The sequence below is a fragment of the Hetaerina americana genome, unplaced genomic scaffold, assembly GCF_022747635.1.
Source record: "Hetaerina americana unplaced genomic scaffold, ioHetAmer1.1.p SCAF_6, whole genome shotgun sequence".
Lineage (NCBI taxonomy): Eukaryota > Metazoa > Arthropoda > Insecta > Odonata > Calopterygidae > Hetaerina > Hetaerina americana.
Genome location: NW_027287205.1, coordinates 67,391,832 through 67,419,529, shown reverse-complemented (window position 1 = coordinate 67,419,529; position 27,698 = coordinate 67,391,832). Strand labels below are relative to the sequence as shown.

The 27,698-nt window shown below is 37.0% G+C and overlaps 1 protein-coding gene across 2 annotated transcripts in view; it reads left to right on the top strand.

The window, feature by feature from the left end:
• The first annotated feature begins 2,891 nt into the window (after positions 1 to 2,891).
• Positions 2,892 to 27,698, top strand: part of LOC139695104 (synaptic vesicle glycoprotein 2B) — a 52,422-nt gene continuing 27,615 nt past the window's right edge. For both annotated transcript variants that reach the window (XM_071593736.1, XM_071593738.1), the window contains exons 1-2: positions 2,892 to 2,999; positions 11,486 to 11,667. In XM_071593736.1, the coding sequence (XP_071449837.1) occupies positions 11,601 to 11,667 (67 nt within the window). In that variant the 5' untranslated portion in view covers positions 2,892 to 2,999; positions 11,486 to 11,600. The remainder of the gene's footprint in view (positions 3,000 to 11,485; positions 11,668 to 27,698) is intronic.

The following is a 27,698-nucleotide window of genomic DNA, read 5'->3' as shown; positions in this document are numbered from 1 at the left end:
CTACGGAAACAACATTGAAGGGAAAGAAAAATATTTCTGACCGCCACGTTATTTTATCTTCACCATGTCATAATTGGTTACAATTAAACTCCAAGAAATAAATCTTGGTTTTATATCACCAGTAAAGAAAATCGCACCCGTTATTATTGCAGATTTTTGCGATTGGATGCGTTAAATCCAAGTAGAGGCTTTTAATATATTTTCATTCACATTCTGAAGATAATTTCTCTTATGTGAACACTAGATTCAAATAGTAAAGAATTGTACCATATGAAGTTACCGAAATTATTGAAGAAGATTATCCAAGAATGAAATTACCACTGCTAGAGAGTGTCCTATTAACGTTAATTAGAGCAAGTGACTTAGCAATTGAATTGTTCGAAAATTCTATCGCGCACCGGATGAAATCAAGTTAATACCCAGCCGTAGGAATTCATCAAGTCGTTCCATAAACATTTAAGTATAATTAATCAGGCCAAAGTTGGCAATATTTCTTAATTTCATTTTCATTCCGAAAGTGTAAGCTCTTTCATGGCTTACAGTTCCAATCATAGCTCTGTAAAATGCCCATAATAGAATAGAATCTTATGATTTTTGCAGATTTATTTCTATCAGGTCTCAATTAATAGAACCTCTATATTAATGATCTAGAAACTGACATTTTTACCGACCAACTAGCAATTAATCATTTGGTCAGTGAAAAACTGTGGAAAGCACAAATTTATGTGACGATCTATGTTTTAAAATCATTAACATTCATCCTTTGGCAAAAAACTTAGGTTCTTTTAAGAAAATTAATCTTATACATATAACCAGGAGTAAGGATTTTCGTATATATTTTTAAATTTTGTACCTACATTGGCACCAAAGAACGCTTCGATGCACTAATTTTTTCAAGTAATAACTGATAAATGATTCAAATTCTAAAAAATATCCTTGAATCAATGTAATTCATCAATTATTCCGCGACATTAGCATGCATACTGCTTTTGAAAAACAAGACACTTTTTTTCGTAATGTAGCATGTTAGAGACTAATACACTTCTATCCTTCATAAAAAGCTGGCATCCATAGTAAAAGTAAAAAGTAACATAGTAACCATGTGGTTGGTCAGACAATCGGCAGACAAGCTTCCTATACTCATAATTATAATTGAACTTTCTAAATATACGCAAAAACCTTTGAAAAATAAGAAAAATTGCGAGCACTAAATTTATCCCATGAATTCGCCTTAATGACGCCTCGCTGCTCGCCGGAATTGGCTGATCATAGTTTTTTAAATTGTATAAATTTCTAAATTGGATAATCAGTCACAACGAGCCAAGTGACTATCGATGCTCGCAATTATTCAACAAGTTACTCGAAACAGGTTCTTACTCAAACATAAATCTACTTCTGTTCTTTCACAAATACCTAAGTGTATATGGATGAAGGAATTGACGTGGATTGAATGAAATTGATTCAATTGGAATTAGCCCTTGTTTCATTGAAATGATCATCAACACAGGCAGTCATGTTCCTTGACATAAGGATTAAAGTCGAGATTATGCCGTCAGTCTTATCTCTCTAATTAAGAGGTAGCATTATCAACAAGTTAGTACAGCGACTTCTATTTCTTCGCAAACTACTGTCTTCCATCAGATGGAGGCAGGTATGTATTTCCCGCGGAAACCTTGACTTACAGGAGCTGTATCTCAGAAATATTTTCGATAGCTCGTTTCATGGTCTTTTACAATAAAAATTGCCCATATTAAAAAAGTTGTCTCATAGCAAGTTAGCCTTAGAATGAATCTTAATATATTATCATGCATTGCATAACTTTTGAATGACACCAACAAAACCTCCTTATGGCCATATTATTTACTGATATTAAAAAAGTATGGCAAAGTGAGACGGAGTTTTCACGATACCTAAAGTGAAACAATCGCTTGGGATAGTCCAAAAACCTACCTTTAAATGGGCGGATACCTTGAACTGATATTGCTAATGGATTTATGTTCTTATTTTGCCTTACTCATTTATCAATACCTCCCGTGGGAAGAAATGACATAGTCATTTGGTTATGTCACCGCATTGCCTCGATATTTTCTCGATTGGATGAAATAACAGGCGTCTATTCTTTGTTTCCTAGAAACTAAACCTACCAAAGATTAAACTTGCATTTGCAAAGGGGATACTGGGGCTAGGAATATGAGGAAGTGTTGAATGCGACACCGCCGAGTACGAGTTATTTCACTAAACAAACATAATTTTCCCAGTTTTCAATGGGCGTTAATTGGTTTATACAACTCTACTCGCGGGAATCCCTTTCCAACTACAATGCTTCATGACTGGAAATCTCATTTTCGAGTGATTGGTAACAGAAAGCGGACACGAGTATGGGGGTTTTCTCCTTATAAATAGTCCCCTGAGTAGACGTGAACTATGTGAGCAATATTCACAGCTGCCGTGAGCTCACAGGACTAAAATTTGCTGTCCACTGCATGTGCTGCCGTTCTATATAATATTCGACACCATTTCAATTGATATTACAAATAACCTGAGTGAGTACACATCAACATACATTTTTAACTTTTGTGTTCTGGACTGGGGTCCTTGTTCGCATTTATTTGGACACTGGTTTTGGTTTAAGGTTATTCTATTTTTTTAGAGAACCGCTACTCTAATTTATCATTGTAACACCGATCTGATAAATATAATAAAGCAAATATGGCAATACGTTTTCTCACCCTTCTAGAGTACTCGCCCCCTCCCCCTCTCTCAACCCTCTGCTTAATTTTCCTCGTCCACTCTCCCACACCACGCCCCCCGGATTCTTGCGACTCCGCACGCCGCCGCATCCAGAAGGCGACGTGACCACCAGTTGAGGACTGTCTATCTCTGTGTGAGGGCGCCGTTTGCCGCCCTTCCCAAACTCCTCCCCCGCGGGCAAACTTCCGTGGTTAATCGTGGATAAGGCTAAACGGGTTCCGTGGGCTGTGAGGCGTCGGCGGTAAAACGTAAGTAGAGAAATAAGATAGCAGTGGGTTTCAGGAAAAACTTCTGCTCCCTTATGGCAAAGGTAAAGGAAACAGTAGAGCAACATTGTCGAGCCTAGCTCGTGAGAGTCGAACTTCGTACTCAATCGTGAAAAAAACCCCCGTGTGTTAATGTATTAAGCAAGGCAGACGGGATTTAATCTTGAGAAGTAAACAAATCTCAAAACGAGGCAAAGAGGAATTGTTTCGTGGCAAATTTAAGTAAGCAGAGATAGTTCTAAATTACGTGCAGGCTAGTTTCAGCTTTTATCTTTGGCGAAAACAATAAGAAGTGTTGAACACATTCAATTTTCAACAATTTTGCGAAAGCTTGAAGAGAAAATGACAGATTTTTAATAGTATGAAACCGCTTTTCATGCGATCTAATTTTCACATGCATACTTAAAGCAGGAAAATAAGGACGCGTGACAGTAAATAATTTGATATTCGGAATGAACATGAATTAATGAATAAGGTTGATCGCCTAGCAAGCGAGCGAAAAAAGTTACCTTGACGAGCCTGACTTTTCACCCACGGGGGGGCGTAGCTTAAGTGCTTTCTATCGCCGACCAAATTATTTAACTTAGGTTCATATTTACCAATGCATTTCTAAATATATTCAGGAGAGCCCATTCCATGAGTATGAAAAAATATCAATTCATTGTCATGTTTTTAAATTTTCATTCCGAAGAATTACAAACACAGCTCACTCATTCAATGGCTCGCATAAATTCCGTTCCACATTTCCCATTTCTATATCCATAACTACGTGTACCCGAAGCTCTTTAGGTGGCCTGAAGAGTTTGCGCTTTAGTCTCTCTCCTCATATACTATTCCACCCCATAGTGTGCTTCTAGTGCATTCCTTGTGCCTGATATTGTATTCCAGTCAATCTGTACTTTTAATAGTTATCATTCATCAATTTACCGCAATAAATTAAAATTTTGAAACCCTATTTCCCAATTCCACGTGTCTCTTTTTACTCTCGTATGCTTTCCTCCGACTGCTTCCTACTATCTCCTCCTTCCTTTTTTTGTCCCCCATCTAATCTGTCCGCCAGATAACAATGAATAAGAATTGTCGTAGTTTTTCTCCTTCCTTCATGACTTTGTATTAATAAACATCTAAATTGTTGAATTAACAAGCTGTGTGTGTGCAAAACCTTCATCATATACATACTTACTCATTGGTCACAACGTAAATTTGTAGTAAAACTTTTAGTTCATTTGCAACTGCCTTCCGAAAATACGATTTCACACTTAAATACGGCCTTCATTTTAATGTATTCCATCATCACTACCTGGTTTGATGTTGCATCACATTAAAACCAAGTTGTCATCATCTTGTAGCCCACAAAAATATGCATTTTTTAATAATCATTACGTGAAATTTCACTGAATCGGGTCCGATTCTCATTAATTCCTTCTCCAAATGTTTATAAAAGCATTTTTCGTTACAATATGAAGTTCAATCTGCAATACTCATGACTAATGAAAGTGGTAGCCAAGAAGACTCTTGTTTGCCTTTTGACCGAGGAGTTCGCGGCTGAAATCTCAGTGTCTCTTTTAACACTATCGTACAAACACAAGCTGGGTCGTTGAAGTAAGACAAGACTGTTCGGAAACCTTCGGCGGCACAAGGAAAATAACTGGTCCCTGAACCCTTCTGTATAAATTATAAGCACCATAGAATGGTAATTCCAAATTAAGCACCCACTAGTTTGATTACTGCTATAGTGGTCTCCATAATAAAACACCAATATGTCAACTTTCACGCTGTAATATCTTAGAATGGAGTTATGGTGGTACTTGATATGAGCGTACGCAAATAGAGATTATCGATCCTAGTGCTGTATAAATGTATTCCTCTCTCTTTCTCGTTCGTCAGATTATTCGTCCATTTGATTTTCAGCCGATTTCTATACTTGTAAATTGTTTTGTCTGTCGAAGAAGAACATATTCCACATCTATACAGTGCTACTCTTTCCCATATGCCAATGTTAAATTGGTGTCGGCACTACAATCATAGTTTACTGTAGATTGCCGATCCTGTACCTAGACTTTCGATATTTAAGACGGCATATTCAAAACTGCTGGTCGTTAAGTTTGACCTAGAGACATTAGCTGCAACCATGTGCACTTCCATTGCTGGAGATATCGTCAATTTAATGTTCGACGAGGTTCTCCTGACCCTACGGTAAAAGAAGGAGATCAAGGTGTCTGTCATTTAGCGCAACTTGTACCTTATATTCTGGCCTCTAATCGGGGTGATAATTTCATTGACTTTCCTCTTATTAATCCTATAAATTCTTTTGCCATTCGATGCAATGGGTTCAAGGACTTGGACGCAAACCTCTTCAGTGTTGCATGATAACGACGAATTTATCGAAACGGAGCAGGCGCATTCGTTCTTTGTTCGCTTAAAAAATGTTTATTATTCATATTTACTCCACTTAGTTTAAACCTCTTCTTGGGACCTACTTACTGACCTCTTCTCGTAAGTTTCTGCATCCCCATTGCACAATCTTAGTATACTATATTAATATTTCGGCAATTGATCGTCAGATTTTTACATGCCTCATTTAAAAACTAAATATCCAGTTATACACTAGATGGATTTTTAAACTTTAGAATTTCCCCAAAGGTGATGGGGAAATTCAAACTGCTGTGCTTTTTGTGTTGGCTTAATTTTGTCCCAGAGTATCTAATCTGACTGCGGGAGATATAATCCAGTTTAAGCTTTGATTAACAGCTTTCGGGAGACACCTATCGGGCAGAGGGTCGCCCAACTATTGAAGGGTCAACCGGTTTTGATTTTTCTACTCAGCAGACTTCCTTGACTCTATTTTGGGTTAAATATAGACCATATTCACTATTTCTTTCCTTTTACCCAATTCATTTTAATTAAACTTAAATAAAATTGACTAATAGCTATGAGAAATCTGAAAATAATGTATAATCAATATCAATTATTTACAATATTTACTACCATTATAGATTTCACCATTTTATTTATTTTTTATTTAACCATTCGACTTAGATTGCTTAAGCATTTTCCTACGCCATTAGGTACGGTTAAGATCACGCAGTCTGCCATTCCTAATCTCTCATCCACTTAAATAAACTAGTGATGAAACTCACTAATTCAGAAATAGTACCCAGAATACTTTTTGGCTTAATCAAAACGTAGTTTACAACATATGTCCTTTTAAAAGATTAATTTCTTGATTACCTTCTCATAATTCCATTCCACAAATTGTTAAATTCGTAGAAATTGACAGACAGAAAAATAAATGAGGAAATCTCAGGCATGGGGATGGAAGAGGGGATGGTTAAAAAAATCCAAAAGGGGCAGGAAAGATGAATGCACAGCGCTGTGATTGACAAGGGAATGTTACAGACTGTGACTGAGGAGGGAACGTTTGGGAACCGAAAAATTGGCGGGATTAGGTTAGGCATGTTGGACGGAATGAAGGGAGGAAGGATTTATGCAGAACTGAAGAGCGGCTTATTGTAGTACGGGAGGTCACGGTATATTACTTTAGGAGATATAAGAAAATGTATCGTGATACCGTTGTATAGGATATGTCCATCCAAAACCTACCTTAACCAGTTGAAAATTAATGAAAATAATAACCAAATGGTAAGAGACACACAATTACTTCTTAACATATATTGAACATTTTTTCAATTTATGGACATGAATTCTTTTTACGCGTCGTGGTAATTGTGATAATAATAATGAATATTCATCCCATTTTTCTTTAGAAATAGCACAGTTGTTTTACACATACTTTGAAAAAAGTTTCTTTGTGTCTATTTCCTCGTATACATACACATAACAAAATGTTTTGAACCCGTATTTAGCTTTGGGTTTGAAAAATAATTTACGGGACATTTTCAATTCTAATATATGATTATTTTGTAATGAGCCTACACCTGATTTTATCAATGATAACCTTATATTGGGCCAAACATATAATTGATTGATTTGATCAATCAATGCCTTCACCTTTTATTAAAGAAATAGAGAGTAACAGCTCATGATCAAACAGTCTACCTTGATGATGAAGGCATACTCCGTTAATTTGGCTGCCTATTCTTATGATTGAATCATGAATTGACTATGAATAATCATCATAAGATGAATATAGAATACAATCATGTCGTATTTTCCTGTTCCGAAGATTTAAAAAAGACGTTTAATAGTGTGAATTTGGAATGACTAATGAGTATATTGCAGAAAATAGGAATAGATTGGAGGGACAGGATGCTAATTCGTTACCTGCACACGTACGTATACATGTCTCAGACTGCTCAGGTGCGAGTGGGTAACGAAGAGTCCAAATGGGCAGTATTAGCAAAAGTAAGGCTGAGTTGTCCATCATCACCGGTACTATTCAATATGCATGTGGAGGAAATGATTAAAGAGACATGGGAAGAACTAAATATAGGGAGGAAAGCCGGCGGGGAATTCGTAAAATCAGGTTTGCTGTTGACCAAGCTCTAGTTTTTCAGTCAGAATCAATATAAATAAAACAAAGGTTTTGGTTTTCCCGGAAGACAAAGGCTAGGCTAAACTTTCAAAAAAAGGAGGGCAAAAACTAGAGCAGGTGGAACAGTTGACGTATCTGGGAAGTGCTTTGGACCCAATGGTCGACGTAGAAGAGACGTAAGGAGAAGAAATGCAATTAGACAAATAGGCTTTCACAAAGAGGAGGGTATTGATGACAGGGACTTTGAGTAAGGATGTTAAGAAAAGCATCATTAAAACTTTGATATGAAGCGTGGTTTTCTTCGGACCGAAAACATGGTCACTGAAGCAGGATGATAGGCGTAGATTGTGGGTTTTTGAAATGTGGGTGTGGAGTACAGAAAGGAAAAGAAATAAGGATTTGCTAGGTATGATGAATGAGGAAAGAGGATTGTTGGGAGAAATCAGGAGACAGCTAATATGAATGAAGGGCTTATTGATTGGCAGCGGGATGTAGGAGACTGTGATTGAGAGAAAAATGTTAGGCAAATGAGGAAGGGTAGGAACAGGATAAGGATGTTGGTCAAAATGAAAGGAAGAAGAAAGCATATGGAGAAGAAGACTGGCTAGGTAAGGTAGGATGTTGGGTTGTGTTTGAGGGAGAAACAAAATATTAATTTGGCAGTATTGTCCGTCCAAAACCTACTTTAACTGGTAGATTGGAGATGAATGACTTTCGGTCACTTCAGTGAACTAACGAGATTTTTGCAAGCATTTCAGCGTTAAAATCTTGCTCCCAGGTCCATATTTAGCTAACATTTTTGACATAAATTTACCTCCGCGCTCACGTTTACGAGAGCATACTCTTTTTGTAGCGGCATCGAACGAATCGGCCAGCTGCTGCCATCATAAAACCTTATCCTAGGATTTACATCATTACGTGGCTCATTTGAAGTGACCGAGCCAAAGAAAAACAAATATTTCTATCATATCTTACATCTAAAAAAATTTGAGTCACCCAAACCCGGGTTCAAAATTGCTCTCCTCAAATTCCAGGAACATACGCGTGGCCACCGTTTACGCCGGTTCTTATCTTAAATTCATTATGAAATGCTTTCACGTAATTCTCGGTGCCTCTGATTACGTCTAAAATAATTAATTGTGATACAGGGATTTATTTTCTACCATTCTATTTTTTTCAAATATCCATCTAAAAATCCTAATCCCTATGCCATAAAAAAATATTTTACGCTAAAATTTCAAAATTTAAGAAACAACGCCATCACAATGTGACTAGTTTTCACAAAGGACGGGCTCACTATTAAGATGTTACTAAATTGCTTAGCCTTTGCGGAGTCATCGAAACAATTCCCATCCATACCCATGTTTCAGAGTTGCACTTGTTTCAGTGAGGCAAGTGTTTACTATTCATATTATTATCAAAATGATCAATGTGGAGTCTTTAATGCTTAAAATAACTTTCTTTCGAGAGGTAGGAGGGATAAAATAGAAACTGATCAATCTTAATGGCACATGAAAGCAAATCAAGTATGGAGAGCTAAACATTTCCATAACAGAGAAAAAAAGAAGAAACAAGCAGAATTTTATCACATAAGGATTTTGTTCTCTTACTAAATCTATCGTACAATTTCAAATTAGGCTACACTGTGCATAACTGCGTAAATTCAAAGGTTTCACCTGTTACAATTCGCCTGGTTTTAATTAAAGCTTAAAAAAAACAGGCAGGCTGTAACTCCCCATATACGTATCTGCCCATGGCGAACTATTTCATATCTTAAATATCTCTAATATCCTTTAACATGTAACATTTATTTTGAAGCTTTAAATGTATTATATCTCATACAAGTACATAAACTCTTCAAAATTTACGAGGTGCTGCGTACTTTTACTTTCTCATTTCCAACGAAAAAGATAAGATTTGAATTAATTGAACTCTGTACAACTGCTTCTATTATTCTCCACCGTGTAGACAATTTTATTGTACGACCTTTTTCCACGTTTCTAAGATTTACCGAGTGGAAATGTTTATTATTAATAATCAATTTCTGCTTCGTTTATAGTATTGGTTATATTTCTTTTCGCGAGAGACATTTAAGTGCCAAAAACCCATGTCAGCCCCGGAACATACTTCAAATGGGTTCGCCATCCCTGCACTTTTTGCATCCAGTGCCCAAGAGTAAGTGCGTCTCCAGATAAGTATAGGTACTGGTTCTGATTACAAAAGCCCTAATTCTTTTGTATATTATTTCTGTGCGCAAATGATGGCACCTTAAGCATGAAATTATTGTTCTTAAGTCCATAACTGGCCAATTTTTCAAAATTAATGTTTTCCTTGTTCAATGGATAATTTGCTAGCTCACATTACTTATAGTCACTTTAATTTTATGAAACCTTGTCAAAACTCCAATTTTCTCAACTACTTGCTTTCGCCATGGCAGGTAATAAATAGTCGACTAATATGAATAAATACGTGTAATTATGTCACTGTGGAACTGATTCATAAAAAGGTTTGTTTACATTTTTCCACTTCCAAATGTTTATTTTTATCGTTTTTGAACTTTCTATGGATGATAATTGAGCAGAAAAATGTGAACCGGTCAAACTAAAGACACATTTCAGTTGAATCAAATTTCCTAAAATATGAAACATTTCATTAGTTACTTTTTGGGCTTTATATTGGTCACTTATCAATTGAGATCTCTTTTCCTTGCGAATTATTTCATACCTTAAACTAATGTTTAAATGATAGTAATAGTTTCGGAATTATTGAGTGTTACTAATAATCTATACGTACACATTTACATACTTATTCGCGTAGCTTAGCATAGACAAGGGAATACTTTTAGTGCACCATTTTCCTAATCATACTTAATTAAAACTTGGACCTAACACCTTCCCGTTAAAATTTCGGCACTCAGTATTATTGTAATTGAATTTCTTAATTCATGCCGTTATACTTATCTACTGAGTAGCTGTTAAGAGTATTTGTACTCGATTAAATATATAAAGTTTAAAGGGAAATCAGAGATTTGTTGACAATTTATCTTGAACAAATTGATTGATAAATTCTGACACACCTGATATAAACTAACAGTGAAATGTTTGGATTGGCTGCCTGTAAAATATGCTGACTTTCTCATAGTGAATTCATTTGCCGATCTTTATCAAAAACCATTTCTTGTCAATTTTTTTCTCACACCAAATTTGATTTCCACCGAGCATAAACAATATTTTCATACGCACATTATTACCACCATGCTGAGAAAACAGATACAGATTTGTGGGTTTATCTTTCGCTAATTAAGTCGTGGTATAATCATTCTAAGTGTCAATGCTTACAATCCGACAATGTATTTTACGAAAATAGGGAAGTAACGACATGTAAAGATAGCCACCCATAGTCGACATATCATTTAGAAAGAAAAGGTCAACATTAGAGGTCATGTACCAATTAAAAGCATATTTTGACCAATCCTTAAATATGTCCTTCGCTTCAGTGGACCTCTTCTTCTTTGCTTTGAGTTATTTCTTCCTTCAGTTCTTCACAACTTCATGTCGCATAGAAAATATGTTCTGTTCCTGTTTCTTCACAGCTTACCTAACATTCTCCCCTCTGCCTTTTAACATATCTCCCCCTCTCAGTGCACCCACCACCCTCTTTTTCTGCAAAACACAAACCACGCACTGAATAATATAAATTCTTCCGTTAAAGCTTTGGAGTTCTAGTCGTTTAAGATTCACTCACGGCATAGTTAGCGCAAGTAGTCTCGCTTTAAAGTTCGGACCGCTATTTATCTCATAGATTAGGATAAGGTCATTGAAAGGCAAACAGCTTGGGTGTATTTATTCATCGACCCAAAGCTGCGGTGAGGGCAAGACGGTTTGACGTTCACGTGGAGGAAAATCAAGTGACTTCGGTGCAAGACTCTCCGTCGAAACCAAAAATAAGCTCCGCCTTCCTTGGATTTCCACAGCTCTCGGCGGAGAATATACCACCACCCCCCACTCGACATCGCGGTCCCGTCCGGCCCAGCTGGTCCCGCAACAACCGACTGGAAGGCCCGTTCTCAACCGCCACACTCTCCTGAGATGGCCAACACATCCACCACCCCAGAGCACACCACGACCACGGTAGATGATCGACGCTGGCACCCCGGTGAGTAGCATAGTGATGAGAGAGTGAGGGGAAGTGTGTCCCAATGCCAAATTGATCGCGCGAAATGGGGCCGCCGATGACCCTCGGCGTGATTCGAGATCCTCGATGTCTTTGGGGTCTTAAGGGACGTGGGAAATAACCCATGAAAACAAACCTGAGAGGCCCGGAGCGGAAGGGAGGCTTTCAGAGAAGGGTGACTGACTTGCAGGGTTCTAGGTAACTGGCAGGAAGGGGTAAAGGGCAAAATGGTCGAGATACTATGAGGCGAGAGGTATAGATATCATAGACCGAGTCATTACGATTCATACCAGTGCCCCACCGAAAGCAAAAGGTGACTTTTGAGGGCCTTTGCTACGTTTGCATAGCGCGAATTCGGAATTTTATACAATTCATTGAGACATTTGATCAACTGAATGGGGCATTGACTTCCCATTCGCCATTTGGAGGTATGATTGTATTTTTCGCCGTACTGGTTCGCCTGGCGAGTGATGCAACCGCTTGCGAACCCGTGTGATACGGGTGAATGTGTCGCCACGATCATGGATACTGCTGTACCCCTACGACTCTAAACATTAACCAGCAAGGATTTTTGGGGATTAGAAGGCCGGGTAGCAACTTTGTAGGCAAGTGAAAAAAGAAGCGAATATGAAAAAGAGAATAGTGGCAGAAAAAAGTCTTCCTATTTCAACTTTATATCATTTCAATTCATCTTTTGCATTAGCAATCACGGAAATGCGAGAAAAAAGAAATGCAATGATATTATTTTAATTCTTCTAGAGGTGACACCACTTAATAATCATTAACCAAATTGTGGAAGCTTTGTCCATATCACCGGTGTTAACTGTGTCGAGTCATTCCATAATGGCATGCCATTGTATTTTGCTCTTTCCGTATTAGGAAACCATTATGAGTAGTAGTTTATTTAATATATGCGTATAAAGTTATGAATTACTTGTTCATTATATATAAAGTAATACAATACATTAATTATCAAGCACTCTAGGTTTTTCTTAAGCACAACGCTCTTGAAAAATATAAAATGGCTCGTTCAAAACTTGATCAATAAAAATTTGGGAAAGCTTTCATTACGAAGTCTAATATGAAAAACCAATCGTCAATACATCATTCGAAATTTATTTACAGCTTTTAACACTATCGAGTATATTTACAGCCCAACTGATAGGTCATTTATGCCCCAACAAGTACAGTTAAAACTACCAAAAAAATGATTTTATTTAGCATTCAATGATATCAAATCAAACACGGTATTACTTTCATGTAGGTCAAAGATTTTTTTCACATAATCCATTCAACTAATGGTAGGGTGACATCAGGATGAATAAAAATCTGTCAAATATAGGATATTCCAGTATTGATATACCGATTTGTTCATTATTGTTTAAGGGCTACAACACACTCGACAGATTACGTGATTTTCTTTAGAATTCCACTAAAAATATTACTAATTTTTCAAAGTGGTGAAAATTATCAAGATTTTCGATTAATGAAAATGTTTTACGTATACAGCGCCGTTAAGAGTAATGATTAAATAAAATATATTTATTTTTAGTGTAATATCACGAAATTGGGGATGTAATGACATTAATATCGAAAAAAATCATTCTTCTCTCAGGCGACTCTTGCACTTTACGAGTGCACAGGAAAAAAGATAGTTAAACTGGTAATATAATGTACTAAGAAGGTTTCATCTATCACCCGTAGATTTCTATGGAAATAATAAAAAAATATTTGGAAATTGTGTTATTTCATATTTATAGTAAATTATTTTGCACTTGTTAAAATTTTATGGTTTCACTTTGTCAGATATAAAGACAACTATGGGCATTAAAAAGGCATAATAATCAATACAAAAACCTAATTCAATCCTGAATACATTTTACTTAACTGCAAAAGAAATTGTCAGTAATTAAATAAAAAATACAAAGAAACTTAGAATGCATTCGAGTTCAGACAAATTCTAAAGCAGAAACTCACCAAAAAAATTCTAACATTCTTTCCGTGATGCCTCAAAATGTGTGCGTACAAGAATATAAACGTCACATTTATTTCAACGCAACAGTTAACATTTTCAACGCTTATAACTTCGGAAATTTTGTTACACTATTCAAACTTTTAAACATAAGGTAAAGGCTATTGGAACCAGAAGAAATTAATGTTAGTTATTACTCTTCTGCGCCGAATTATGAAAAATAAAATTTAATGATAAGAAAACTATTGTTCTAAATGATTTCCGCGATAGATAAGATAAGTTTTCTTAGCGGTAATACTGGTTGGAAGCCCAGTAGTCACCCTGATATTGACGGCCCACGCGTCACAACTTTGTTAACCCAAGGTCGATAAACTCCTGCTTGGCAGTCTCCCATCCGTGATCCTTCTCAAAAGGCAGAACACAAGTCAGTTTTAGCCATACGAGATCCACGGCGACTGACAACGGGAAACTTTGACCCAGATGAAATATCTCAATCAAATGTATGATGACCAACTGGATTGTGGCTACACTTGAATGGAACTGAGCGGAGGGTACCCTCCAATTTAGCCTACGTCTAAATTGGACGGCATACAAGAGGCCTCCTTCCAGCTTGAAAATATGAATATTTAATTTAAAGTTATCAAATCATGCACGATTTATTAGATGAAAGAGGCAAGGTCGAAAATTGGCAGACTTAGCCGTGAAATGTTCAAATTACAGTGCAATTATTCTACTGCAAAATATTTTTTTTCTTGAAACTTCCTTAAATTTTGTTTCGCCAACACCAAAAGTCGTTGGTAACACTTGAAAATTACGTGTATCTACTGAGTGGCGAAAAGGCAATAAGTGAGATAATAGGTTATCAAAATGCATTGAACTTCTTTTCATTGTGTATTATCTCTCTTAAATACCGCAGTAAATCCTTCGCCAAAACTGAAGGTTTCCCAAAAAATAGTAACACGTGTGCTTACATTTCGAATCGAAAATATTCTCCTTTAGAATATTTCCTGCCGAGTTGTTTTTCAACAGTTTTTTCCACCGACTCATACCATCGTGTATCTTTTTTTACTTTTGCGGTAAATTCGAGTAGTTAGAAAATGTTAATTTTTTTCTTTAACTCTCACGACAAATATTTTACAAATTTTCATTGCGGAATAGAGGATTTATTTATTTATTCCCTGGGTGTAATGGTTGCTTTCTGTTTTATGTATAATTAGTCGTTAGTAATAAGACTACATTCACAAGTACTCACCGTATTTTTATTCATTATTATTGATTGATCTCATTCTTAATATTAATGCATGATTAATTATACCTTTAGTATTATAGTTGAAATTATGCTAAATTGTGGAATTTGAAAATATTTTATGAAAATTTCTTGCGATTCCAGTTAGGCGTACTTAACGATTAAGCCGTGTGAAATTGACAATAAAAATTTTAAATATAAGATAATTTTGAGATTTAGTATTCAGTCTCATATAAAAATTTAATGACCCTTGAGCCGATTTTTTATTTCGAAATACTGCTTCTCTCCAAAGAATGAGGCCAATATTGGGAAATCACTTAAAATTGCAAATATTGGCTAAAGAAATTTCATTTTGGTTTTTATGGCCAAGTATTTATTAGTTTGAATATCTGATTAACATCAGAGGTTTAAATATGTATTTAACATAATAATAAAATGCAATGCACTAAAATGAATAAGTAGCTGATAAAGAATAATTTTATCAGTTTCTTTTATACGCCATTGCTTGCATGATTTCAGGAAGTTACTACCTCACGGTTTGAAAAATTATGTTTGAAGAAAAAGTAATTGCTTTAACAAATCAAAACTTACATGAAGAGCATTTTTGCAGCATGAATTCACAAATGACATAGTAGTAGCTACAGAAACGAGAGAGCCTGCAAGCAAGACTGAATACTATCGACCAAGTACTTCGGGAATATTATTTGAGGAACAACTAGAAGAAAAATAAAACCCTTGCATGTGGAAGGTAAAATCTGAAGGCAGATATCACAATTCGAGGAGTTAAATGAGATCAAGTGGTATCCCTTCTACCCGAGCAGCAGTACAACTTGCGAGGGAAGATGTTCGACCGATATCAAGCGAAGAATAGCTCAATATTAGACGCTCATGTAGAAGAGGCAACTTCTATGTCCATAGAACCTTAGACTACAAACAAGGTAGCAATTCGTCGAAACGACTGTATGAAGCATGGCTCTCCTGGGAGGAAAGGACCATAAAGGAGAACTCTACGACAAAGAAGAACTTGATTGGACACGCCCTGAGGAAGTGAACATAAATTAGTTTCAAATATGGCAACTGCGAAAACTGAGGGGAAGATCCCACGAAAAAGACCAAGACAGAAGTATATAGGATAATCTTAGAAGGATGTAAAACAGAAAACTACCAGGGAGTGAGGGAATAACACTGCATAGAGAAAATTGGAGGGCTGCAGTGAACCAATCTTAAGATTGAAATACTGATTATGATGATAGCTGGAATGCGCTGTACTATTTGTCTCAGAACAACTGAGGGAGAACAGGAATTGATTTTTACCGGTATACCGTAAAAAACTTACCCTGAAAAAATATTATTTAGCTCGATTCCTTCTTTCTTATCCCCGCCGAGTTAATGGCGAGATTGCTCCGCGGGTCACGGTGGCTTCGGGAAAACACTTTCAATGACTGTCGCAGAATATTCCACTTCCATGATTCCATGATTTCACTTCCAATCCAGTGGTAGACATATCGAGACTCGGATTTTATACATCGCTCAAGATTAGCTGATATTGCTAAGAATTCTCGCTTTTGCATATTAAAAAACGCCTAAAATCCATGATACACCTCATATAAGGGTTAATCGTCTATCTTAATACGTATGAAGCCTAAGCATCTAACCAGAGTCAGTGGCACTTTTAGACGGTACATGGTGGCCTCATGGGCATTAAAATCAGGGCCCACGTCTCTCATTTAATTCCCAGGTCCTTAAAAAGTGCACCATTTTGAATTCCATCCGCTTCAGGAGACATGGACACCTTTTGCCCTATGGTCCCCACATCTGTTGGTCACGGGTCCCACCCAATGGAAACCACTTGGCACCACCAACTCATCGATGAACCTCAAGATTAACAAATTTCGACCGCCGTCGGACAAAATGGATCAATCTGGGGCGACGGCGATGGACCGACCCCGGAAGGGAGAGCTGCTTTGTGAAGGAGGAAATGGGTTCGCGATCGGTCGGAGGGGGAAGAGTCGACTCAGTCGGCGGCGAGCAATGGGGGGAGGGAGTGGGTGGAAGTTTAAAGAGGGATAAGGCGTGTGGTGGTCATTGTGTCACGAGGAAACGCCGGCCTGGGCGTCAGACGTCCTTGCATCCTTACAACCAATCGAGCGCTAAAGTATGCAACGGAGAAAAGGCTCTGGTGGCAGGCTGCGATTATTAATGGGATTCGAAATTCTTCCGCTCTCCGGGAACGGGGTTAGACGAGACGACCCACATTGCAAAACAATTCATCTTTGGCGCGGTTTCGTAATTAATTTTATGAATGGAGGCGGATGAATGGGAGAGGGATAGGATGGCGGTTATTTGGTTGGTTAGCTGCTCCGACGCCTGAGCTGAGATCATATCACACTGTAATTTCAATCCATAAAAAATGTACGCCACGCCACATCTCCGCATTCACTCCGTAAGACACAGCAAAGGCTTCAGCGCGGAGGTGTGCGTTTCCCCGCGCTGGATCCGGGCCCTCGACCAAGTCTAGTCGGCCAACGCTTTACCCTACCTAGGGGAATAAACGAATCAGTAGAATGATACAATTTCAATCCGCTACTGTGCATTTCAATGCAAAAAATTTCAGAGTATAAAAATCATTCACCTTGACCGGTATTCGAACTCGGATCCCTCAATGTCCGGTCAGGGGCTTTAGCCAGTTAAGCTATCGAGGCGTCCTCTTAAACTCTGAAATTTTTGGGGATCCGGGTTCGAATCCCGGTCAAGGTGAATGATTTTTACATTCTGAAGTTGTTGCATTGAAACGCACATTAGCGGATGACTCCGTTAAAAGTTACTGTGGCGGCATCTCCCGCAGTTTCTTTGGAATCAGTAGAGGATGTCACGACACCCCTCATTTTTACATAACGCGAGTCTGCGAGAAGCTGCGAAAAATCACCACAAAGACATTCAAATGTTAGAATTTCTCAGCACCGGACGTAACCTTTTAAAATTTACGGAATTTTGGACGAGCACGAAAAGATGTGGTCATCACTGGACAAACGTAATTCAGCAGTCTCGTCCTAGAGGAAGTGTTAAGTCCCCCACAATCACATACACAATCTACTCATACCCTAATCGCACACTGAGTCACATAAAATTCTGAGATCCACCGAGTGATTAGTTCTCTCGGAGGATACCTCTGGAGGATGTGATTAGATTTTTGGCGCGCGTTTTTTTTTAATTTTAAATCCGTGGAATATATTAAGGTAACTGAAGCGTAACATTGGCTCGTCTTTTAATGCATCGGAGAGCTACAAAATATATTTATAAAATACTCATGTATGCAAGATTAAATCAAATATTCTTAACTACTGAAAATTGGAGAATAAATTCAGTCGACCTAACATACAGCACAATAAAAAGCTTAACACTTTTAATAGACATTGACATTTTGAACGTAGTGTCAATTTCAAACACTTGAATGAGTTTCTGTGACTAGGAATGGTAAAGAGGTTAATTTCAATAGTTAATTATTAGGAAAAACATATTTTTCTACAATAGTTACCACTTTGAACCAATGTGCCTAATTAATCAGGCTCTCTGCTATTATCCAGAATTAAAAAGTAATTGATGTATTAAGATGCAATATTTCAAGTAACATTGTACCTTGACCCCATCAGCAAGTCTTTCGATACTCGTCCTGCCATTTATCAAAGCAAATAACTTCTACTTTCCAAGGATTAATTTTTCCATAAATTATCGCTATGTTCGTTTTTTTTAATTTTGAATGTACCATTTCACATAAATGTACGAATCCACATAACACCCCGCAAGCCGCCGCGGATGCTTGAGGCGGGGGGGTTGGTTCACCACCCGTAAAATAGAATAAAATCACATGCAAAACCGACTCATATTAACTCTACACAAATATTTTTTGTGTAGAGGTAGTCGATGCATTATGCCGTCGATTATTTTAATAACACGAAAGAAAATACTTACGTGCAACAATATTCAATGACAGGATACGTACATTCAAATCATTCTGTAGAACTGTTACAAAGATGGGTTTATTAAATAAAAAGAATAACGTGTAGGTGGAAACATGCAAGATATCGACAAATATATACACTACCAATTCTAATTATATCCTACGCGATTGCTGTTGTATCCATTTTGATATCTAATGGTACTAGGAAAAAACTACATTTTAAAACTATCCGTTCTGCAATAAATCCCCTTAATTTTACGTTGGTGATCTAATCTACCATAGTAAGTTTGGGCCTGTAATGTCTTTAACATCCTTAGATAAGCAACCTGCCTTAAATCTACGCAGTTAATTTAACCTGTATTTAAGCCTATGGCTAACTAGAGACTCCCATCCTAATTCTTCCAAGCATGTCGTGAAACTGCTCCCTTGTTCATAACACTTTTCACAAACCTAGCTGCTCAGCGTTGCACTCGTTCTAGTTCCAAAATTATGGCTCCTTCATGAGGATCCCATAGCATACTCTGGATGGGGCCTTACTAACGTGAAATAACAGAGCTCCTTGGCCCTTTCATTAAAATCCCCAAGTATTCTTTCAATGAATCTTAACTTTTTATTAGCTATTCTGTAATTTTCACGAATGTGTTTTCCCCAGGACTTATCCGTAGTTATTGTTACGCCCAAGTATTTTACCGATTCTACGCGTGCTATGTTGGTTCCCTTTGCAGTGTGTTTTCTGGTGAAATACTTTGCCTTCTAAAATTTAATTGAAACATATTTATTCAAATTTAATTCTAGCTCCCATGTCTCGCACCATTTAGGTCGGTAGCCAATGATATTCAACCTGCCTGACTTGATATTTCCCTATTCGTGGTCTGCCCAAAAAATACGCGAACTGGTGCAATCTAGCGGCTATGACGCGGACTCTAGCCCCACCCACTAGCAACGCTAGTTACCGGAGATCAAATATGCCGTCTGTGCTTGGCGGATCGTTGAGCTGTGCGTATGGTGCCAGATGTGTTAGTTTCTATTGTCCTTATTTTTACCGTTCGTCGAAAATGGAAATTGACGAAATCACGGAGCAACGAATCAACATCAAGTTTTTTGGTGAAGTGCGGTAAAATTTATCAAGAAATTACTGAAATGTTGACAGCTGTTTACGGTGATAATGCTCTGAAGAAAACACCCGCTTTCAAGTGGATTAAGCGTTCTAAAGATGGCCAACAAGACGCCACGGATGATGCAAGGCCGGGACGACCTTCAACCCCCTGTGTCGACCACAACATTGATCGTGCGTGGTTCCTTGTCCTTACTGATCGTCGAAAAACCGTCCGAATGATAGCTGATGAACTGAATTCAGGAAAATCAACAGTGCACACTATTTCAACCGAACATGATGGATAGATCCTTCACCATGACAATGCACCAGCACATTCAACATTGATTGTTCGCCAGTTCCTGGCATAAAATTCAATCACCATCCTTGATCATTCTCCTTATTCGCCAGATCTCGCCCCCTGCGACTTTTCTCTTTTCCCAAAATGCAAAAATATGATGAGGGGACATCACTGGGAAGATGTGGACACAATAAAGCAAGAAACGACGAGAAAACTAAAAAGCCCAACTGCCGAGGACTTCCAAGGGTGCTTTAAGCAGCGGAAAAGATGATGGAATAAGTGCATAGCAACGAATGGAGAGTATTTTGAAGGGGACAAAATCGACGTCGACTAAATTTCGCCAAATGAAGTTTTCGTGGCCTCAGTTCGCGTATTTATTGGACAGTGTAGTATATCACGGCGTGATCAGCAAATAGACGAAGTTTACTGGAAACCTGAGACCCTATGTCATTAATTCATAAAAGGAACAATAGCGGACCGATAGTACTACCTTATGAGACATCCGATGTTACGCCTACTGTGTCCGATGATACTCGGTCTATTACGACCCTTTACTCGCGACCTGTTCAACTAATGCATTCGACTGCGCTCAAGGGGAAGGGGTAGCAAATAAACAAATTCAGTCGATCTTTAAAGGTCAGAAAGCGTTTATCGAATCAGAAACACCTTTATCTTTTGAAAGGCAATCGACCACGTCGCCCAATTCATCCTCCCTCTCAACCACCCACACGTCTAGAGGCACTCTTTAGTCTGAGGTTTTATTCCCCTCTCATCACTCTCCCTGACCGTGCTATACATGATTAATATATAACCTAAATCACCACTGCACACGAGTCGCTGTGTTTACAAACCGTCATTCCCAATTAATCCAGGACTACTTGACCTACAATTTCCATCCTTGTCCCTGGACCTGGCAGGAGGCCCAAATTGCTCCAAGCGAGCGACCGCGAAATAATAGCCTCTAATTGGGTAACTACGCCACGAGCGAAGTTCTCTTCCCAGTTCGCATTAGCGGAGAGAATCTAGGGGCTAGGCGACGGCCTGTGGTCGTCGGACACAGTTAATGGTCCAATGCATTGATCTGAGTAATTCCCATCTCCTGCATCACGAGAGTTCGGAGAAGTATGGAATGGGTGCACAATGGCAATCTGAGCGTTGTGAAGATGCAGTTAAACTCCCCAAGGGGCTCTAAAGTGAAGCGATACAGGGCCATTCGGAGAAAGTAGGTCAGAGATGTAACGATATGCATTACCAATCTCTGGCGTGTCACGCATTTCTGTTCAGGAGTATTTTGACAAATGACCAATACTTTCCTGATACTAATATGGCGGTTACAGGAAAGATTCTCCTCTTTCTCGTATCCATCATACGAATCAACTAGTTCTAAATAAATGTTTCACAAGAGGAAGGACAGACTTGTGTTTAGGCTCTATTAAAACCTATATGCCACAATCTAGTTGGTTAATTTTCGCGAAAATAATGGAGGGTAAAATTCTATTGTTTGCACTCTCAAGAATCTTTGCTGGTTATAAAATATTGCACATATAAATGAGTATATACATGTATATGTATTTCTATATATACATACATATATACATATATATACATATATATATACATATATATATGTGTGTGTGTATATATATATATATATATATGCCTATTTATATTTCCCATCACTCTCAGTGTGTGTGTATATATATATATATATATATATATATATATATATATATATATATATATATGCACATGTGTATATATGTGTGTGTCTGTGTGAGTGTGAGAGAAAGAGATGAAAGAATAAGTGAATCACACTCAGTAGCCCCTTTTTAAAATCGATTTTTTCAACATAAAGATAATACGAAAAAATACTTACGCCAGACGGAACTGGCAAAAACTAGTCATGACTGAACCGAGTAGACTGTAACATCATTCTGGCCTATGGAAATTTAATATTCAATCACCGAGTCAAGAATCCAGTACAGCAAGTAATCAGTGATATGTATTTCGAAAACTCTATTTTAGAAATGCGAGTCATCCGCAAGTTGATAATAATTATCTTGCCTAAAGTCCATGTGTCAGGAAATGTATAATAGAACCCCTGATTATGTTGAGAATAATTAATAGATGATATCTGTGTGGTTTTAGAGGTGACTAATCAGCAATAAATCACATTTTTATGGTTATGAGTACAATTTTATCTTGCAATGCTTGGATGATAACATTATTGTTGCACTGCCTGAATTGGAAAATTACATTTGATAAAGTCCTCAGACAGATGATGCTGACCACCCTTAGAAAATTAAGCGTGCCTACGTAAGAAATTGGTGGAGCTAACTGAAATTAAAATGGAGGAATCGATTGATAAGATTTTTCACCATGGACAGTCAGCAGTAACTTTCAAAGTCGAAATTGGTGTGTCTTAAAAAAAAATGCTGTTTAATCTGTATCAGTAGCTGCATTTGTAAATTTAGTATTGACTGGCAATATAACATTTGGAACATTCCAAGTAGAAGTGCTGATGGCAATATTGTTACAGAAAGAATTGGAGAAGTGGTGAAAGAAAAATGTGACCTGATGAGTTTAATTATAAATGATAAGAAAAGATTATATCAATTGATCATGATAAATATTGAGAATCACTAAAATTGGGTATTAGGGAATTTGAAAATGATAGCGACTTTCAATACCTATCGCAAACGTCAAGCGCAAATTATTCGATTTTAGATGAAATAATAGAGAGTTTATCGTCATGTAACAGATGTATTTATGCCCTCGAAGAAAATAATATTCTCTAATATTAGCGAGCCATACAAACTTCACAAAACGGCCATTGCCTTAGTTGTAACAAACGGTTGCGATACGAAGATGTTAACACAGAAAAACAAATAAATACGAATTTTTTGACGGAATGATATTTAGATGAATTTAGGGCTTGCACAGAAGGTTGGAGGTGAATGGAAAATCAAGAAAAATTCAGAATAAAATGGGGTGATAATGCAGAAAACATTGAATGGATACTAGATAGGAAGATGTCTAGATGGAGACCTAGACAATGATGGAAGGATGATGTAAAAGAGAATTCACGAAGAATGAATATTATTTATTGGAATGAACTAGCAGAAGTTAGATGAAGATCGGCATTAATGTTGAAGAGTCCAAAACCCCATGGTATGTGTCGTCCACGGAAGATGAAGGTAAAATTTTGATTATTTAATGATCAACACGAAGAAACAATTGCTCCGTTAATCATTAAGTAGGGATTCTACTAAATATTTATTCAATTCCAAAGGGAAAGTTACACAGCTATTACAGACCTGCCATTGTTGCTATAGCAGGCCTGTAATCACCCAACATTTCCATTATTTAATTATCCACCAAAAAGGACTTATTCTCTATTACAATTTCTGATTCGATAATATTTCTATTAGAATGTGCTTATGGAGGACCTTCCATTTCCTTACGATAGTAGACCAAAACGTATATTATTCAATCTAGTTCAATGTTCTAGAGATAACATATCTGCCACGTTTGTGACTGTCATCGATTTTTACCAAAGAAATGTAACCAAAAGAAAAGGCCAAACATAAAGCAGCTAGCCACCTTTGAAGAAATAAACCAATATCAAAAGTCCATTTCATGACTAAAAATTATCCGTTGCTACGCCTTCTGCCATAAAGTAAGAAGTATCCAATTGTCCAAGTATCATAGGATTTTTTGCAATCGTTAAATTTCCATCGAGGGCTATCAGTTCAATGATACCATTTGCAGTAAGATTTCAAGGCAATTAGTATGATAAATAGGAATACCTTGTAGGAATTTCAGAGGCATTCTCAATGAAGTTTATCCATTATGATGATGCTGTAAATAATTTTTTCTTAAAAGCTGTTGAAGACAATTTGTTCTCTCGAAAAGTTGATGCTGCCAATATTGGTAATATGCTGAAAAATCTTCCTCCGAATAATTTAAATTTTAAATGGAATTTTGTTACTCCACTTGATATTATATCGACTGTTAAAAAATTTAAAAAATCCAACAGTAAGGATATTTATGGTCTTTCTAACTCCCTAATAAAGGACATTATTGTGCTCATTGCGGAACCATTAGCAATGTTAGTCAATTTATGTTTTGAGACAGGAGATTTTCCAACAGCTCTAAAATATTCCAAAACAGTACCTGTCTATAAGAAAGGTGATAAAGATGATTTAGCTAACTACCGCCCCATTTCCATAGTCCCCGTTTTTGGTAAAATTTTTGAAGCTATTATGAAAGATCAAATATGTAATTTTTTTGAGTTAAATAATCTCTTTTCCAAATCCCAGTACGGCTTTCGATCTGGGAAATCTACAATTTTGGCAGTAGAGTCCATAGTTAATTATGTCATTAATGCATTTGAAGAAAAGGAATCAGTCTCAGTGACACTATGTGATCTTAGTAAGGCCTTCGACTGTGTTAATCATTCAATATTACTAACAAAGCTAGAATATTATGGTATTAAGGGAGTTGCACTGAAACTAATGAAGTCATATTTGGATGATCGCCACCAATTGGTTGAACTTGATGGCTGTCGGTCTGCAGCTCTTAAAGTAAAATGTGGTGTACCACAGGGCTCTGTGCTTGGCCCAGTACTTTTCATTATCATGATTAATGATTTGCCCTGTAATATGAAACCTAGATCTGTTTTATATGCTGATGACACTACTTTTGTACAAAAGTGTCAACATCCAGAAGATGCAAAGTTACGATCTAGCCCTACCCAAAAACAGGCTAAGGAATGGTTTGATGTTAATCATTTACAATTAAATACTAACAAAACTCAGCATATTGTGTGCAGTCTTAAATCAAAAACAACTAATATTGAAACTGCTAAAATACTAGGAATTTATATTGATACAAAACTTAATTGGGAGACTCACATCAGTCAGACCTGTAATAAACTTAGTAAAGCTGTTTATATGTTAAGAAAGCTCAACTTTATCATTTCAAATGAGTATCGTTTAACACTTTACCATGCCTTCTTTCAATGTCATTTGAATTATGGTGTTGAGTTATGGGGTCATTCCCCTCATGTTAAACAAATTTTGCTACTGCAAAAGAGAGCTATTCGCTCTCTTGCTAATATACCACCACGTGATTCCTGCAAACCTTTTTTTATTAGGTATAGAATCATGACTGTATTTTGTTTGTATATCTTTAAGGCTCTGATTCATGTGAAAGTTAATCTAGAAACTTACCAATTAAGATCCAACCTCCATAACTATTCCACAAGAGGTAAATCGAATCTAAATACTACTTATTGTAGATTGTCATCAACTTACAACACATTTCACAATATGAACATACGACTGTATAACTATCTGCCTACTCAGTTGAAATCAGATGGTATCCAGAGTTTCAAGAATAGGGTATATACCTGGTTACTTGCTCACCCACTTTACTCATTGGATGAATTCTTTTGTGACAATCTTCATCACATTTAAGAACTTATGTTTATATATTAAGTAATATTATGATTGACGACATTTAATATGGTTGTACCATTTTTAAAATGAATAAAGTATTATTATTATTATTATTAGTTGGCTTTAATTAACGCCTTTAAACCTCAATCAACCCAGGAGTTGGTTCTCATGGGGAAAAATAGTGCCCATTCCGAAAGTAAGCTATTTTGATTATGAAATTCTAACATACAAGGAAAGGAGGGTGGCAGTTCCTTAAACTGTAACACCTGTTGTCTTCTATGAAGTCGTGTTATCCAAAACATCGCACCACTTGGATTTTAGATAGGGCCACACAAAGGATTTGAAAACCGGCACAGAGCATTCCGATTAGTCGCAGAATGCTCTACTCATTGAGCCTGTAGTGATGACGAATACATTAACGAAAATAGGTGTTCCCTTCTTTTCAACAAGTTTCTTTTCCCATCTATGCCATTAGTCAAAGATTCTTACTCACGTTGATGTGTTCAAATACATTCGTATGCAGAAACTATAAGGTATATATTGTAAGAGAGATATTACGTGACACCTCGTTTTGAACTTGCTATGATCAAAATGAAAACAAATAGAACTTTAATTGGCATTTCCAAATCATATTGAAACATGAATTACAAGTAAACTCACCGAAGTCGGGACAAAATTTGAACAAGAAAGGCACGAGGTCATTTCGAAAGTTCTCTTTTTCGTGCGATTAGACAATTATTCTCAAGAATATTCTGGGTTTGCGACTGTTTATGAAAACATTCTAGCACAAGGTTTTGCCTAATTATTTATTAATGGGATAACAGGGTCAGATTCCTTATTTGGAAGTGTTACGGAAAACATGAAAGCTAAATTATCGTGTCATAACCTGATTGTAATCATACAGCAAGCCAATATAAATATTCTGGGCACATGCTGAGAGAAATTGCGGCACCGATTTACTGGGTTTTATGATAATATCATTTTTTCCTCCTAGATCGCACTCTTCCAGTTTAAATGGCTTGGAGGCACACACTTACACAAAGGCGTAATCGTTAAAATTTCATAAACCAGTTCACTGAATTCATAATATCCATTCGTTCTTAAATAAGATAACGAATATTTGACCTTCATGTGGATTTATGGATAACTTTCGATAAATCCCCACAAAGCTCAAAAATCACCATAGGAGAGCGTATGCATATTTTGAGTCCACTAAACTTGTATTTATAATTTTCTCGATTGCGCATTCATATCATATGGCACCACCAAATCATTGAAGCAAGTAGAGTAGAATTCAGTGGGAGTCATGACCTCATCACAAAACTGAGTAAATCGCCTTACTCTTCACATGTTCCCACTATATTTACATAGGCTTGCTATACGGTTATAATCAGACTATGTCTCGGAAAATTCAGCTTCTATTTATTTCCGTTACACTTCCAAATGAATTACGATCATAGCCCTATTTTATATACATGTAAACTACATGCATGTATGTATACAGTAATCTCTTTTGCTAATATGTTTTCGGTCTCTTCCATGGAATACAACCTTGTCATAATGGACAGGATTGTGCGTTAAGGCAAGGATAATGGTAAGGGGCGCAATCAGTTCCTCAGTGAGGTGCTTCGATGTAAAATGTTGATTGGGTATACGATCGATAGGAGGAAAAAATTGCGGGTGTTCCTGAAAGAAACATTGATTATGATAGAATATTGGAACGCGTTCATTGGCGAAAGGGGAGATGGTGGTTAGGTTTAGGACAACGGTTTAGGACAAATGAATGACCGCGGGGAAAAAGCATTTGAGTTCTGCAGGATTTAGGGGCTAATTATAACGAACACTTGGTTTAGACACCGCATTAGGGTACCTGTATTTACAAATTTCCGGCGATTCAAAAGCATAACAGATAGACTACTTTATTATATAGACTATTTATGGTTCATTCGCATTGTTTTGGGAGAACGGTCGCGTATCCCGA